The 18,902-nt window shown below is 39.0% G+C and overlaps 1 protein-coding gene across 2 annotated transcripts in view; it reads right to left on the minus strand.

Moving 5' to 3' along the window:
- The window catches only part of kiaa0825 (KIAA0825 ortholog), a 135,842-nt gene that overhangs the window by 107,612 nt on the left and 9,328 nt on the right, over positions 1 to 18,902 (minus strand). For both annotated transcript variants that reach the window (XR_006924695.1, XM_046841647.1), the window contains exons 3-4: positions 12,619 to 12,787; positions 11,017 to 11,659 (exon numbers count right to left, since the gene is read on the minus strand). Coding sequence is in view for 1 of the 2 variants with exons in the window: in XM_046841647.1 (XP_046697603.1) it covers positions 11,017 to 11,659; positions 12,619 to 12,787 (812 nt within the window). In the remaining variant the exon portion in view is untranslated. The remainder of the gene's footprint in view (positions 1 to 11,016; positions 11,660 to 12,618; positions 12,788 to 18,902) is intronic.

Here is an 18,902-nt window from a genome sequence, read left to right on the forward strand (position 1 = left end):
CACCCAGACCCTTTCAAACACCCATTTAATGTATAGCCAAACACCCAAACACCCTCCATACTTCCAGCCAAAACATAACCAAACATTCATCCACCAAGAAACACCTGCCCACACAACCAACCAAATATCCATTTAATCACGAAATCAGACACTCACTCAACCAGCCAAATACTCACTGAAACAAAACACAAAACCCAACCTAAATACTCACCCACCCAAACACTCACCCTACCAAAGACTCACCCAAACACATGCCTGCATATCCAAACACCCAAATAGCCAAACAGCCAGCCAAATACTCACCCATCCAAACACCAAAACAGTCAGCCAAATACTCACCCATCCAAACACCCAAACAGTCAGCCAAATACTCACCCATCCAAACACCCAAACAGCCAGCCAAATACTCACCCATCCAAACACCCACCTAAATACTTACTTAGCCAAACACCCACACAAATTCGCACCCATCCAAATACCCTAATACTCCTGGAATCAGAGTACAGGGTCAGCCATGATACAGCGCCCCTAGAGTGCAGAGGTTTAAGGGCCTTGCTCAAGGACCCCAAGAGTGACGGCCCCCAAAGCTTTAACCACTGAGTGTACATCAAAACAACCATTCAAACACCCACCTACTCAAAGATAGACGTAATAATGATAACTTGCATCAATGAGATATAACATTATAACATTTTAACATTATGACTAGTGAAGTGAATAACACTGGCGCCAATGATTTAATCACACCACCTTCTTTAATCTGTGTAATTATTAATACAATTAATTAATATCAACACTAACAGCATAGCTGCTAATACCTCTCCAGCTAATACTGCTGCTAACTATAACAGCGTTTTTTACGGCTCGGCTGGCAGCTACATTCATATTCAGTGTTCATAATAAAAGAAACGGTTTCCTTTGGGACAATTATAATGCTAATCTAGTACATTTCATGTATCTAAACATTTATTTTAAATATATGACCTTTTTGAAGGACATCTTTCTTATTTCAATAAATGTTTATTTAATTGTATTTATTACTCTTATTGCTGGTCTATAAAGCTGCTTGTTTGCTTTTGTGACAGTGGAAATAGAAAGTCAGGCCAATAAAGCACACGTTGAACTTGAATTTGATAAAAAAGATGAAAGACAGACGGACAGAGAAAGAGAATGTATGTGTATGTATGAGTGAGTCGTTGAGAGAGAAAAAAAGAGAGAAAGACAGAGAGAGAGAGAGAGAGAGAGAGAGAGAGAGAGAGAGAGAGAGAGAGAGGTGTAGCATTAAAAATAGCACCAGAAAAGAGGGAGAGTGCATATGGGGGGAAAAAAGGGAAAAGCAACATGGGGAGGGAAGGAAATCCCCAAACAGTTGTTATTGATTCCAGTGTTTACGGCCGGATAGTTTAGTGCCGTTTACAAAACAGAACAGATGCAGTCGGCGAGCAAAAAGGTAAACAATTGCTGTGTGGCTGACTGCCAAATCCCCGGCCTGGTGTATTAAACTGACGCTGAAGTGCTTTTCCCCTTTGGGTTGCACTTACTGCCACTTCATCTCCACACACTCAGTCTGCTGTTCGCTCCTTTCATTCACTATCACAGAAACACCCATATACACACACACACCCACACACATACACACATACCTAGTCCCAGATCATGTTGTCTGGCTACACCATGTTCTGCTCAGACCCATGGGGCCTTGCTCTACCTAGCTGGCCCATTAGTGTGGTGAATTGCATGCGTCTGACACGGGTACTAAATGTAATTATTAAATGCCTTTCACCAAATGATGCCCGGTCCTTTGGGAAATAGGCAATCATGCAATAATTTAGCCAGTGATTTTATTTCCTTTCCTCCTCTCAAACCCATTCACTCTCTCCAGCTACATCAGTCACACCTGACATCGTGCAAGCAATGTACTGGTCCATCAGAGCCATTGGGATCAAAAAATAAATAAAAAATGTATTTGAGAATTTCAAATACTATAAAGCGAAATACAAAAGGAACTTACGTATTAGGGATCAACATCAAAACTGCTGCCACACGAATACAAATGGCGGTCATTCTTACTGCGCAGCACTGTGTTTTTCATGATGGAGGGGACGCAATGTCTTTGTGATCGATATATAAAAGATGTTTGTGTACACAATACAGTGATGGACATCTCAGTTTAGTAGTTAATGTCCAGCGACCAGTTCCGGTCAATTCATTTCATTGGTCGAATAGCAAACAATAGAGTTCGGGCCTTTTCAATTGACTTCAAATGTGAAAGCTTGTCAGATGAAGACAGAAAGGGAAAAAGAAAGCCATTTTCACTGCACGCACCTTTAACAGGAATGTACAAATCATTGGCAGCTAGCACGGTATGAGCCTGGCTATTTCAAGATCTATTTTCTGAATTGAGCAAAAATGAGCCGTTTTGTTTCCGAAATGTCACTTATGAAATATTAATTTAATTCACTGTTGGGTTAAAGCAATATCATATATGTAATTGTGTGATTATAGCGAATATTCACATAACTATGATTAGCTACGGTACTAGGCCTGTGAATTATACGTCTTGTGGAATATACTATATACTATAGTCATAAATACGCCTGAACTCAGCAGTAGAATGTTTAATCATATTTTTTTTCCACTCTGAAACTTTAAGAATAGTTTAAGCCCCGCCCACTCATGTCATGTGGTATATCCCCAAGAAGCTTTTCTGCTATTTTCTGCTAGTTTTCTGCTATTTATATATCAGTTCATCTCTCGTTATTATATATAAGTATATAAAGTCTAATACTGACACAGTTCTCACTGCAATGAAAACACAGAAAAATACATTTATAAAAAAAAAAAAAAACCATTTTTGTGAATCTATCAACAAAATTTCTGAATAATAAATTTTTTTTTTTAATTCTTACATTTGACACTTTTTACCAAATGTGAAGTGGATTTATGATCGAGTTTCCACTGAAATATAATACCAACCTTTTTAATAGCACTGTGCAGGATTTCTTTATTAATGCAATATGCAATAAACAGAGATAAGGAATAAAGGACTTCTCATTAACCAATTTTTTATTTTTTTAAATAAAGAATGAAAATGTATGCATATTTATTTATTTATGTATTTATTGTCACCCCACCCCCCCCTCCAAACACACACACACACACACACACACACACACACACACACACACACACACACACCAAAATCTCTTTGCACTACAATAGTTTTACTGGATTATTGCACTGCATTAAAAAAGAAAACGTTCTTCATATGAAAAGACTCATAGTCGAGTTTTTACCAGTACCATTACATAAACCATTATAGCATGTCATATAAAATAGGCTATGGTGGGCCTTTGCCTTGAGCAAGCCACATGCCTCAATCAGATGCCAAGTAAAGCCAGATTGAGAGAGATTTAGGAGAAAACAAGAAGAGTTCAATCCAGGACAGAAGAATGTATGTTAGTAGTATAACTACTTGTGTTCTTGTTTAAGCCAAACAATGTATAAGAAAGAAGAAGAAGAAGAAGAAGAAAAGAAGAAGAAGAAGAAGAAGAAGAAGAAGAAAAGAAGAAGAAGAAAAAAGAACACTGACAAGTTTATCATCCAGTCATATCAACGGCAGAATTCTCCACTGACTCTGACTGACAGGACAACAAAGCCTGCTCAGCATGTCGGAGGCAAAGATCCACGCAGATGCAGATGTTAACAGTGGCACCAGGGGAATCTGGCGGCTTCCATATCAAAGCTGGTTCTGCCTCTGCCTATCCTGCCCCTTTAGCACAGAAACGCTGCTCTAGTGGCATGGAATAAACAGAACGTACACACAGACACACACACACACTCTTTGAGCGCTGTGGGTTCAGCTTGTGCCCTTTGGGCAATGCTGTTGTATTGTTGTTGTTATTGTTGTTAAGGTCGAGGCCTGATTTCAGAGCCCTGGGCCTTCGGTAGACCTTTTACACAATCCCTAATGGTTAAGGTTGAATTATTTGTCATGTGTACATTTGAGCTAAGGCTGTTGTAGTTCACGTCGACACATACAGAATCGAGTCTTTTGGAATTAATTACATGATGTGTGTGGTTCTATAATGATAATAATAATAATAATAATAATAATAATAGTGAGAATAAAAATAATACAAATGGTTGTTGGACCATAATATTTATGTTTTTTTTAACATCCCATTCCACATTTACTCCCAATTTGCTGTTAAAATCACCTGCCATCTTCTAAGAACATATTTCCTAAATTTTGGAGTGTGCTTGTGGAGGTTTGTGCTCATTCAAACACAAGGGTGTTAGTAAAGGCAGGTACTGATGTAGGCTGAGGAGGTCTGGGGTGCAGTCAGCGTTCACATTCATCCCTAAGATTTTCAGTAGGGTTGAGGTCAAGGATCTATAGCATGGTTCTTAAGATCTTTCACTCCAAAGCATGCAAAGAATATCTCACAGTAACAGGTATTTAAATAGAGATCATTTGAATTTGGAGATCATCTTCCAATATACTGAATTGAAATTTGATTAAATTTGACCTTAGATTTTTTCTCATTTAATGTACTTCCATGTTAAGATACATGATGCAACTAAAATATCACACAATCATTGAATTTTTATTAACAGGTATCTCTAATGTTCCTTCCCTTTTTTTTTTTTTTTATATCGGTGCTGTGGGTCACCTGACCTGTTGGATCTGCTGGATCTATTATAGTGTTCATTAGGGTTAAGGGTCAGAGCTCTATAGCAGGTCACTCAAGATCTTCCACTTCAAACCATGTAAAGCATGAAACTGGCTTTGTACACAAGGGGTTTTGTCATGCTGGAACAGGGTTCTGTTTCCTAGTTCAAGTGAAGGGAACATGTAATGCTACCACATCCAAAAACATCCTACACAACTGTGTGTCTCCAGCTTTGTGGAAACAGATTGGGAAAGAACTACACATGGCTGGAAAAGCCAGAAGTCCCAATAATTTTGCTGTGTAGGGTATTTCCGAGAGTCTTGATTGATTTTCTATCACAGCATGGCATTGACAGCAGTGCCAGCTGCAAGCGCTTTATTATGTCATCATTTCCATAGCAACAACGTCGACACAGGCTTGCGGAGTGAATACTCATACGCAGATTAAACGTGTGTATAAATGTTGATTTTACATTTATATTGGAAATGTCAGAGCTTTTGTAACAAGTTTGTAACAAGCTGTTCCCTTTAAGCTTTCCGACCAAGACAACGTTCGGTTTCTCAGCAGCATGACAAGCTGCATTGCTTTCATCTTATTTAATTTAAGAGAAAGAAAAGAAGAGGGCGGGCGTGGGAATGACAGTATATAGCTGATATACGTGATGAGAGGAACTTATTTGTTCTGAAGATGATTTACGTTGCATTAGCAGTAACTCTAAATAGATAAAATGTATGATGTGTCATTCTTTCATTAATAAGAACTGCTACTGTCAGGTACATTGCTATGGCATATAAGCTAATAAAGTGTAATAAAGCTGTTATTACAAAATAATTGATTTTGGGGTGGATGCATTATTATGACACCAGATCATCGGCTCAAATCAAATCAAATTTTTTCAATTATTTCAATGATTCGATTATTTAATATGTTTAAATCTGTCATATCGATCCTATTTCCATGATATAAAGAATAATCAAAACAAGTCTATTCACTCCACTTTAATATTATTAATAATAATGTATAGCGATAATATAAGGATAATATTAATGTATAGCACTTTGAACAATAGACACTGTCCCATAGCAGCTTTAAAGAATTAAATAGATGACAAATATGTTTATACATTTATAAATGTAAAAAAAATTATATACATTTATAAATTAGTAGCTTAATTTATCCCTAGAGATCAAGACAGTGGCATCAGTGGGAAGGAAAAACTCCTTGAGATGATTTGAGTAAGAAACCTTGAGAGGAACCAGACTCATTCTCATCTGGTTGTCATTGATTGTCCATTTATTATCGTTCCATCATTGTTCACTGATGGGGATTTTAAGTTTCAAACAGTTCATGGTGATTGCAGTCCTAAGCCATTGTAGTTGCCTCTTTATATTAGTTACAGTTCCAATCCATCTTCATTGTTCTTGAGTTTAACCCTCTACAGTAACCTCATGGATCTTTATTTGTGAGATCTAATCACAAATTTTATCATCACAGAGAATGAGCAGAATGTTTTTAATCTAATGTCATGTAATGAGGCAGATGGAAGGTAGGGTTACCTATGTTTAATTCCAACACCACCGAGATACCACTCTTGGCCATTGAGTATGGCCCTTAACCTTTAAATGCTCACTGGTATGACTAAGATAATTGTATTTGCCTCTGGATAAAAGCGTCTGCCAAATGCGATAAATAGAAATGCAATGGAAATGGAAAGGCAAAGAGTGAAGTGCATGGTGTGACTAAAATATGTGCTCATTACCAGCAAAACAGGAAACAGGTATGTGTAATCAGTGACATGTAACTATGTCATATAATTAAGACATGGAAGTGAAGTGGCTGCTGGAAAACGTAGTAAATGGTCCATAATCCTGACAGTGAAACAGATGCACCGAAAACTCTCTGTCATTCGAAAATACACTTCTTGGTACAATTTGCATAGTTGCATTCTTAAACCAAGTCTACTATTTTCCACTCTGTATCTTAATGTGATCATGAAAATGTTTATGCATGAGGCCCTCGGTTCATGCATTGCCCGAAGCGCAGTCCACCTGGACCACAGCGGAGGTTGGCAGCTTTGCAGTGGTGTGATATCTAATGCCTCAACCTTACCATACCATGAAAGAGTGACAAAATTAGGGTTAGTAGTGACGGTTTCCAAGCAATAGTTATGCTGCCATAGCGAGTCTTGCCGGAGTCCCAAAATGCACAGTGTCCTTAACTTTTAAACAACAATAAGGATACATAATAACCCATATTTCTCTTTCCCTCTCTCGGTTGAGTTAAACATGCTCCTGAGGTACCAGTGACCACTGTTTCTGTCCCACTCCTTTCCTTGGATCTGCCCGCTTTGTCCTGTCCTGCCTCTGGATGGTCTTCTCTTCGATTGGAGGCTCCAGTGCAGCTGGAGATGGTTTCACATCAACGGCCTGGGGATCCATGAAATTACGGAGTAACACAAGAGCTTTTGAGGATTTGGATTTGGACTGTATTTAATGTAAACAGTCTGTTTTAATGACTCAGGACTTTAGGTTGCATTTGATCATCACTGCACACCTCAACATCGTTTATCTGTAATAAACGGGCATTCGGTGCCACACAGACGAGGATGGGTTCCCTCTTGAGTCTGGTTCCTCTCAAGAGTTCTTACTTATGCCATCTCAGGGAGATTTTCCTTGCCACAGTCTCCACCAGCTCACGACAAATGTTCATTGTTAAAAACGCAGTACAAATAATACTGAATGGAATTGAAATGACTTAATACAATCTTACACCCTTTTCTTCCCTTAAGGCCTGCATGTAGTCATGAATCAACTTTTATTCCAATCCTACTACCAAGTAGAAAACCTTTAATGCAAAAAATATTTCCTGGGTAAAATTTAATCGAGAAACTGAACTCAACCGGAATAAGTCAAGACAAGCTTTTGATCATTTTTCCTTCTATTTTGAAACACAAACATTTGATACCAGACAACTGGAGCTATGCAGTATGTTGTAATATACTGAAGGTTTCTTACCCAGAAAATTGAGGGTTCTCCTGTTATTACATGGACACAGTGACATGAATTTCCCATTTCTCATTCAAATAAGTCCCACTTGTTTTAGAAGATCCAAATAATCAATTGTTATGACAGTAAACAGTATAAACAGAGCATGCGAGAAAGAGTCTCAGTACTAAATAAATAAATGAGTGCATGCACTATCACAGTACATACACAGTACAAAGCACAAGAAAATTTCTACCCCCAGGCAATCTAACTCATGATCAGTTAAATGCTTTTCCCATTATGCAACAAAAATATGTGCAATACCACTTTTGATTTATTTACTTTTGTATTTTCCTTTGCAATAATACTTTTTTTATTTATGTATAAACATTTTTTATAAAAATGTGCAATATAATTTTTTTTATCTTTTATTTTAAAAAAAATTGTGCAACTGGAAGTTTCTGACACAAAAAACAATTTTCTTGTAAGTGCAAACATACTTTATAATAATGTTCTTTCTGATCCTGATTCTGATTTCCGATTCTGATACAGCATCATGTATAAACTCAGAAAGTGAAACGGATATAATGTACGGTAGTAAAACTTTATGAAAATGAATAAACACTGTACAGGGGCATGCGAGAGACTGCAATGTGCTCTCTGCACCATCGTGAGGGGATTTTAGAGAGTAAAATCAAAATGTAAAAAATCAGCGGTATATAAATGTGAATTGGATTAAACTTTCTAAAGATAAAAAATTATGTTCAATACACCTGTTTATGGAAAGGAATCGCACCTAAACAAAGACCATCATGGAGACCAAAAAGCTATTAAAAATAGTTCTAGAAGAAAAAAAATAAGGGTTATGGTTATTTTAAAATATTCTAGACTTTAGAAATAATTCATGGGGAAAAAATTATCTTTATATTTTAGATTTTTGCATATTTATTTGACCAATGTTTGCTCATCAGCAACCAAAATTCAGTGAGCAAAATGGTAGTGTGTGACTTAGTTAGAAAAGTAAATTAGAAAAAAAAAATTGAAAAATTATGATTGACTTTTGATTTGTAAACACTTTGTCAATTTATGTAGAGTTTGTTCAATATCAGGACTTATTTTGTGTAGATGCATGACAAACTGTAATCCCAATTCCAGGGATTAACACTAAAAAAATGTGGAGCAGTCTAGGGGGCCAATACTTATGCACTAGCGCTTTTTTTTTATTCCAATTTACCTGTTAGTATATATTTTTTTTCAATAGAGAGCTATTTAGTTCTCTGTATAAATGATTTATTTTACCTGCAGGTTTAAGCACGCACACACACACACACACACACACACACACACACACACACACACACCCTCCTGCCCCCATCCATGTCTCCTGCAAACGCACTGAGGTGTGGTAGTATGGCTTTAAAGTGCCCCATTGTTCCAGATCAGTCGAGCCGTACATCAGACTCTGCGGTCCAGTCTTCACCCCATTACTTCCAGGAAGAAGGGAAGCAAAAGGGGGTTGAGAGAACATAAAGAAAGAGGGACGACAGCAAAGCAATGGAGAAAAGAGAAGCACAAAGGTCTCTGGCGTCCACATCTGATGAAAGAGGGAAGGAACAACATCCGTCTCTCTTTTTCAGATGCAGGGGTTAAAAGAAGCTGCCATCTCGGGCGCATGAAAAGCTGTTAAATGCTTCAGTGCCTTGACAGCATGGCATGCCAGGAAGTGCGACGTTCTCCCCTGGGACCCTTGCCGAGCCACTGCTTCATTCTCAGCTACGCTCCTGCCCGCAAAATGTGCTGAATGAATAAAAGCTTAATAATAACACCTTGGCACACAAAGACTGCAAAGTTCAAAAGGTTTTAAGAGCTGAACGAACGGAGAGAGAGAAAAAACAGGTCTGGTATGTCAATAAGGTCACCCGCATTGCTTGATGAGCATAATGGTTAGCATGCTACTTAATGCAGAAGGTTTGGTATTAGCGCTTTTCGAAAGTACTCTGCAAATGGTGTGATCACTAGTCAGCAAGTAGGTAAATGACTGTGAACAGCGCTCATTAAAATTCTCTAATAGTACAATAACAATTGTAGCCATTAAACAGTGCCTGAAGGCAGGTGTCATAATCTAGCATTTACATTCAGCATACAGTCACGAATGGCTACAGCCGAGGAAAGTGGCATAGGTGTGCGCATGCATTACATGCTCGCTGCGTCCACATTAGTAGCTATTCCGCCTCTGGTGATTTATTTTAAGGATTGTTGGGCTGACTGTAGAACCTGAAGTGCTCGACCATTAAATGGCCCCAACGTTGTGGTAAAAGTGAATAGATTAAAAAGAGAGGAAAATCATCCAGGGAGATACCATCTTTAAGATTCCTGGGTTTTAAATGTGAAGATTATAGTATATGATTTAAAAGAAAAGGCACAAAATGGGTTTCCTAAGAACAATTTATTTAACTGGGGTGGTCTAGAAGAATATACATTTGCCTAGCAAATTATTAGCTGGTATCCTGTTGGGGTATTGCAAAAAAAGACAAAATCTTCTGAGTGATGTAGCTAAATCTGAGGTAAAGAGACGCAAAAACTCTTAAGGTTTAGGTCACGCCGACTTCTGTGGTGGTGGACAAAGTACACAAACCATCGACTTGAGTTAAAGTAGAGATGCAGTAGGTAAAATATGACTCCAGTAAAAGAAAACGTGCTCCCTTTAAACTTTCACTTGAGTCAAAGTAGAAAAGGATTTGCCTTCAAATTTACTTGAACATCCAGAGTACTATGATTTATTATGGCTATAATGTTGTTGTTTTATTTTTATTACAATACTCTTTGTTTTATCAACTTATGTAAAAAGACTCTAATGTTGCTCTCAGCACATTAATCAAATTTCCTCTCAAAATGTTCTGCTGGCTGTTGTACAGATGCTGAACTGTATGTTGGTGATAGGTAGACGCCAATCAAAACAAGTTTAAAACACGTGTGCACGACTCTGATTGGTCGCTTGCTGTGTGTTTGACCAGTTAATTTTATATCCACTCATAAATAAAAAAGACTGATTTCACAAAATGTAGTTGAGTAATAGATATTTGACTTTGAAATGTAGTGAAGAGTGATGTAGTGTACAGTACCAAGTAACATTTCCTTCCTTACTGTCCACCACTGCTAAAAAGATAATGATAATGGCATTGCATTGCATTACAGATAAAAGGGTATAACTGACACATTTAATATTCAACCCAAATCCTCTTGTACAATGTAGAAACCTACACACCAAATCTTAACCCCTTTTCAAGCCAAATTTATCACCACACTCAATAAAATATACTATAGCACATATCAGAAAAAGCTGAAAAGACACTGACCTACTGCTGCCTTCTTACTCAAGCTCCTCCTTCCCTTTCCTCCTGGTGCACTGCTGTCCCTCAACACCTCCATCTCCTTCTCCAGAAGCAAACCCAGCTCCTTTGCCAGCGTCCACAGGTAGGCCTGGTTGACAAAGCACAGAATGCAATGTGGCTCGAACATGCCACTCAGGACGTGAATGTCCTCGGCCAGCATGTCACAGAAGGCAGGACAGACAGCCTGGAATCCCGCAGCCAACCTTTGAAAGCCGCTTTCTCCATCTGGACATCGTATTTGGTTTTTCCTGAGAAGCCCCAGAACCGTTTTGCTCCGGAGGGCCTGGTACTTCTCCAGAACCTCGGTTTCAGTGTACAGGAAGCAGAGCTGCTGCACGAGAAATGCTGCTCTTTGAGGGACTCCAGAGCAGTCCGTGGATAACTTGTCGAGCAGGTGGCGCCGCAACAAGAGTCGGATGTCATCCCAGGTTTCTTGGACCCCCAGAGCAGTGTCATCTTGAACAGAGCAAAAGGGAGCCATGGACGTCTTGCTCAGTTCAGATAACGAGTTAGTGGTGGGGAACGCCACTCCGCATTGAGAGGAGATGTTCAACAGCAGCTGGAGAACTGCCTCTGTGGAAGCCTCCTCTGTCTTCAGAACGTGTTGCTGTTAAAAGATGGAAGACATTTGGCACGTCTGGAAACTAAGATGGAGAAAACTATTTCGATATTTAGGATGTGTCCATGGGATTTTGAGAAATGACTGACTGACTGATACCAGTGTAGGATTTGCTCAGGATGTCCATAAACTAGATAGCAATACAAACTTCCTATACAATACAAAGAAAAAGAAAAACACACACTAGCATCTGACTAGCATCAATTCAAACTCAGAAGAGCCTCCATTTCTTAAGCTTCTGTTCTTCTCTGAATCATATTCAAAAACATAAAATAGTAATTTACTAACTTTTTAAACAGCATTCTGTTTTAATACAAATAACAGTGGTTATGAAGAACAATTATGGTTAAATTAAATTAAGGGTTTCATACATTATCCTCTTTATACGAGGTGGTGTCATTAAGTTTTGAGACTAGTTTTGTAACACGCCAACAGATGGCAGCACAAGTCTGCACGCACAGTCACAGGGAGCACCGACCTTCATAAGTCAGACCTTTATAAGAACTGTGCAACTGGTGCTATTTTGTCCACATGTGTACCCTGTCTTGCAGAAAACAACATGGTCTCACTTTTACACCCATCCTACTCGCCAGATTTGTCTCTTAAGGACTTTGCCCTCTTCCCGAAGATAAAGATCCAGTTGAAAGGTCGCCGTTTTGACACCACTGCAGACCAGCGTGAATAGCAGAAGGAAGACTTCCAGGACAAATTCCAGAAGTGGCAGAAACGCTGGGAGCACTGTATTACTGTATTTTTAAAGTGATTGTGTATAAACCTGGATAAATAAAGTACTTTCTTGTAAACAGAGCTCGTCTCAAAACTTTTTGTTACCACCTCGTATTTGAAATTACATTACAAACTAATATTACATTACACAGACTACTTATCTATAGACGGTACAGTAGATCCGTAAAGTGGATTAAAGAAGAGATGATTCTGTACATTACCAGCCCTTTGAGGAAATCCAGAAGCTCCTCTTTACCAGTCGAGACCGGTTTCAGCAAACTCAAATTACTCTGACTGAACCACTTTAGGCATTCTGTAGGACTGGAGACCTTTTCCGCAGCCCAGGCCTCGCTCATCTTAGTCTGCAGTTCGCACAGGTTCTGCTCAATACTGCACAGGTGCACACACAAACACACACAAACACACACACTTACAGTTAAATCTCAGGGATGGCATCTTGTCCCCCAGCTGTTCAAGCTACAGCTCTGATCAAGACGCATCAACCCTAATGAACATGGACATCAATATATTTGCAGTGGGATGTGTGTGTGTGTGTGTGTGTGTGTGTGTGTGTGTGTGTGTGTGTGTGTGTGCATGTGTGTGAGATGCAGACTAGCAATAAAATGGTGCGTCTCATTGGTCCTCCCAGCACAAGCAGAACTTCACAATAACCATGCATAAGCACTTCTGTCTGCTCTGTATAAGATAAATTAGACATGACATTTTCTGCAAATCTGTCTGTCTCTCTCACATCACACACACACACACACACACACACACACACACACACACACACACACACACACACTCCATTACAATGCATCATGTGTCTGTGAGACAGAGCAGCGTCCTAGCACCACCTGACTTGAGGCCTATAAACACTCAGCTGTAAACACTAAGTGATACAAAAGGCCAGATGCCTTGCAATGGCAAGACATTAAATACCATTTCAAAGTGGCACATTTTTATTTTGCAAGAAAACACAGCAAACATAAAGTGCTGTTAATTTTAACGGCGCGCACCCACAGTAAAGTCGGCGAACGACGCGCATGTGCTGCATCGCTGGGCCCGTTCCCTGCTTTAATTTCGCTCTAAGGCAGAAGTGCCAACAGGAATCCCAGCAAATGGGCCTCGTTTTGCTGTAAAGAGGAAATATGTATGAGGATGGGACATGACGGTGGGGACAGACTGTGCTGGAACAGTGATTCTTCCTGTTCTGGCCTTTAATGATGGCCCAAAGCTCGCTGTAAAATCACTCCAGCTAACAGCCAACATAAACCGCCTGTTTCGCCAAATGAAGGTGCTGCCTGCAAAAACTTGCACACAGTTAAACTTTTTTTTTTTTAATGCATCCTTCTTTTTACATTATTTCCCAAGTACTTTTTTTATAAAAATAAAAAAAATAAAAAGGAAAAAATATATACATATAAATACAGTATACAGATAGTCCCTGACTTGCGATGGCGGTGCGTTCAGATGACTCCATCGTAACTTAAAAATAATGTTGAGAAATAGCCTAGCCTACCCTGGAGTATTAAAGAATGGTGATTAGTATGGCGTTATAGATTGTAATGTAATAATTGAATAAATTACAGTACTTAATTTACCAAAACATAACAATTTACAGTACTGTAATGTACATATACAGTATATATGTATATTTTTTTTACATTTTGTCGTATTACGTCGTAAGTTTGACAAAAAAACTTTAAGTCGAACCATCGTAACTCCTAGTCTTTTTATATATATACTGATGCTCTATACAAATGTATATAGAGCATCATATAGAGCAGTGCTTAAATGTATGCTCGAGATGAAGACAATTTTGTCTCATTTAAACTACTACACTCTTATTTAAACTTTAGTGGACTTAATCACTTTATCAGAGTCGTCTATCTAAAACATAAAGCGCGACACATGGACCAAGTCAGTTTACTGTTTCTCATAAAGCAGGATTTGTGCTCGGTTCCACCAGAGGACTTTTACTCTAACAGCCGGGTGGAAATGAGGATCCATCTGTGCCACCATCCACCGCCCTACCGCTCCATAAAACCTACAGCCCCCGTACGCAAACATCCTTAAACATCACCATGGCTGTCTATCAAACGCACACACATGCACGCACAAACCCCACACACACACACACGCCTGGGTAAGCAAGTTATCATCTGAGTTGCAGTAGGCCCGGGGCCAACACACACACGGTGCCCCGTCTCATTGTGGGCACCCAGGAGGTTTGGCGTCACTCTGAGGGGGCGACGCTCTACAGTGACACTACACAGGTACTGGAGGACTCAATTAGGAGCAGTTGATGGGGTTTGGGAGAGGTTATAACAGAGGAAAGCATCAATGAATACAGATGAGCTTCAAACATGCTGCAATAGAAGAAGTTCTGCTCGGAAAATGAATGAAGTTGGATGAAAAAAAAACTTATTTTTCCCTGTTTTCTTCTTTTTAAAAGGTACTATACGTTTATATTTAGTATGTACGAAGATTCTTTTCGAAAGAAAATTCATAATCAGAGCAGTTACTTGTTAGTTTGAATCATTGGTACCATCACATATAGAAATTCTGAATTTAATTAAATTGCTTGTCACATCTTTAAATAATAATAAAAAATAATATTTAAGTGAATTTAATGACTACTGCTGAATAAAACATTAAAAATCCAAGTGGCCTTTTTGTCATTTCAACCATATATAGTACAGTACACAGTGAAATGAAATAGCATTCCTCCAGGACCGAGGTACCACATAAAGCAACGTTAGGTAACACTTAATGACACAAAACTAAATAGAACAAACAGACCTATACACAGGATATGCACATGTGCAAATGAATGCAAAAAACACTCAGAGCAACAAAAAACAACAACACGAGCAATGCGATGCCGCGCCGTACATAGAGCTCAATGTGAGAGTGCAAATAAATGGTCTGTATAATAATAACTACTGTACATGTCAACATTTGGTTTGATTTAGCAGAAGTTATTTGTGCAAAACAATTGTGTGTGTGTGTGTGTGTGTGTGTGTGTGTGTGTGTGTGTGTGTGTGTGTGTGTGTGTGTGTAAGAGTGTGTCCAGTCTCTTATTAAGGAGTCTGGTGCTTGTACAAATCACCAAAAAAGACAAAATAAAAAGGTCAACACTCCACAAAACGGAACTTACAATATATACATCAATGCAATTGATACAATGCACACCACAATGTAAATAACATTATAGACTACAGGATACTTTGCACACACACACACACACACACACACACACACACACACACACACACACACACACACACATATATATGTATAGTCCCTGTCAAAAGTTTGGAAAGACCAAGTCTTTTATGGTTTTTAGACACATACACAGGTTCCTTTTTGTTTATATGCAACAAACAAGGTAATTTCACTCTATGAAGATTTACTTTGACTAAGCAAATATATAAATATACAGACGTAAGACTTTATTTTCTTTGAAAATGCATTAATTAAAATGAATAACAGCTTTACACACTCTTGTAATCCGGACAGTTCATTTCTCCAAACATTCAGTTGAAATATTTTGCCATGCCTTTTGTAAAGGTGTTCTTCACTAGTTGGAGATTTCTTTCTGACTTTGCTTACCAGTTCATCCAAGAGCAATTCAATAGGATTTAGGTGAGGTGACCGGTCAGGCCATTTCCCGATAGACAACACTCCAGTCCTCTGTAAATAATGCTTACCGATACGCTTTTGATCTTTGTCTTGTTGTATGGCAAAGTTGCTTCCAATTAGTCGCATTTCAGAAGGAAGTGCATGGTGTTGAAGTATGGAATGGTAGCCATGCTGGTTTAGTTTTCCTTTCACCACTCAAAATAAGTCTCCAACCGTCGCTGCTCCAACACAACCCTAAACCATTAAGGTTTTATCCTCCATGCTTGACTGTAAGTGTAAGGCACTCTCAAGAACGATAAAAAAAAAACTGTTTTTTTCCCCAAAGTCTTGACAGGCACTGTACTCCCCTTTACTATATATATATATATATATATATATATATATATATATATATATATATATATATATATATACATGAATTAACAGAAAGGTTGGATATGTATGACATATATACATATATGTATGACATGGATATGTATGACATATATGTATGACATAAGAACAGATTAAAGTGACTCAGTGTGATGTAATTGTCATTAATGTGTCTATGTGCTTGTGTAAATAATGTAAGTAGTCCAGTCCAGTTAGAGTTCCACTAGTGCAAGTGATGCAAATATATGTGAATATTTGTATTCACTATTAATGTGAATAATAGTGTGCAGTAAAGGAATTAAGATGGAGATCGAAGTCCAGGTACTAGTTGCTGGGTGTGGCCTGCGGGAAGAAGCTCCTCCTCATTCTCTCTGTGTTTGCTTTCAAGAAGGGGAAGCGCATCCCTAAACGCAACAAAGAAACGAGTCCATTGTTGGGATGGAACTGGGATGAAACTTTGTAAATTTGTAATTTATGTCTTGTGTCTTTTTGCCTTCTGTCAATATCATTTGTTCCATAGGTTAATGGAGAATAAGAATTTCACTCTATGATGCTTTCTGTACATATACTAGTAAAACTTTTAAGTGCTGCGACTGTCAAAAAGCGCTGCCCCTCGAGACTCCTTCTATATATGTTAAATAAATGTCTCCTAATTACATAGTTTACCTTTGTCAAAATATTTTCACATCCATTTATTCCTAGTCTTACGTTACATGAAGAATCCATCGTATAAATCTCTGTGTATGCCGTGTTACTATAGAAACTACGATGAGTGCATTAATACAGTATAAACAAATGTAGCTGGGAAGTTACCTGAAAATACTGCACACCTTGTGAACAATGAGTTTTGAGAATTGTAATGAAACATTTTACTAAATGACAAACATTTTCCATCTTATTCGGTGCCATTAAAAGTGCCAGCCAATTTTAATTCTTTTAATATTATTTGGCATTTCCATTTTGTTTTCTTTTTTCCCATTAAATGTACTTTAATCTGCACACAAACCTTAACATTTCCTCCACTGAAACAGAAAGACCTGAATGAAAAACATTCAAGCATTCAAGAAAAAAGAAAAAAAAAACGTCTCCACTTCCTTTCCTTCTTTATTGGACACACTATAGTCGGATTTCCAGGTTGATTAAGTGCGTGCAGGACGCCCGAGTTTCCACATCGCCCCGGCATGTGACCCCTTCTACAGAGGAAAGCTAACAAACCCCGGATCAATCGGCTCTATAGGATTAACGGCGTCGCTTTTTTGGCTGGAGAGAGCGAGAGATAGAGGCTCAGAAAACAAGCAAACAAGGAAGTCAGACAATACCTTTACAGACACACGTAATAAAATACTTGATGGAGCCAGATTTGGAAACAGGAGCCAACAAAAGAAAAGGGAGTGGAGGAGAGGTCTAGAGCGAAAGGAAAAGAGATGAGGAGAGGAAAAGTTCTTTTAAACCCTGTCGCATGCTTCTTTTTTTTTTCTCTAGCCACATGTCAATCATGATCCCTGAGACTGTAATGGTTTTTCCGTGACTAGCCAGACAGACAGAGAGAGAGAGAGAGGAAAGAGAGAGAAGCAGAAAAGCAATGGCAGTCTTTCATTAGGCACGATGACGTGTTTCGCAGCTCTCCGGCTTACAGAAACCCAATCCGCTGATTAGTCAGCGCTTTGACATTATCTTAAGTTCCTTGTCAAAATTAATTTAGTGTGGGTGGGCCACGGGCCTGTCGCGCTCCAGGAGGCAGAGCCGAAAGAGGTGGTGGGGAGAAGGAAGGAGCGAGGGAAAGGAAGAGATCCCTTTCAAATAAGCCCCAGCTTCACTGAGCACCTAGCCATGTGGCCAGGAAACAAATAGCCTATCTGAGTGCTATCAAAGACCCCTTCTTTTCTCCACAGAGCGAAGCAGAAACGTGTAAGCGGATCCTGTGTGACTCCAGATCTGGCGTACTTAAGGATCGTCCAGCGCCAAGCACCGCGGCTTATTTGTCAGGATAAAACAGCATGTCGGTGTGCACACGCACATACACACTTATTTGAGATCGTGAGAGATGTCACGGTGCAGCAGGTATCTATTGGAAGTCGTTTCCAGAGCAGGCTGGAACATGGCGCTCGGCCTCCTCGCTCCTGACACTTCATTACAGCCCCTCTCATTGCAGGTGGCCTCGCTTGGCGTCCGAGTTGATGAAACCTAATGGATAACAGCGTTTCAATTTGAGAAAGCTTGGGCTGTTTGGTGGGCCTATCTTAATCTCCTTCAATTATGGTGCAAATCTCTAACATCCTGAAGCAGGCCAGCTACGCTGACCCATAAATAGGTTGGAGCTGGGCATGAAAGTGGGGAGTATGTTCGCTTCTTCTTCTATCCAGCCTCTTTTTTTTGTAATGTATCAGCTCCGTTCATTAAATTAGGTAGGTGCATGGCCCTCTGTCATGGTGGTCCATCCTGGTGAAGCTAACAGAAACGCTCTCGCCATGTCCAAACCAAT

The sequence above is a fragment of the Silurus meridionalis genome, chromosome 27 (assembly GCF_014805685.1).
Source record: "Silurus meridionalis isolate SWU-2019-XX chromosome 27, ASM1480568v1, whole genome shotgun sequence".
Lineage (NCBI taxonomy): Eukaryota > Metazoa > Chordata > Actinopteri > Siluriformes > Siluridae > Silurus > Silurus meridionalis.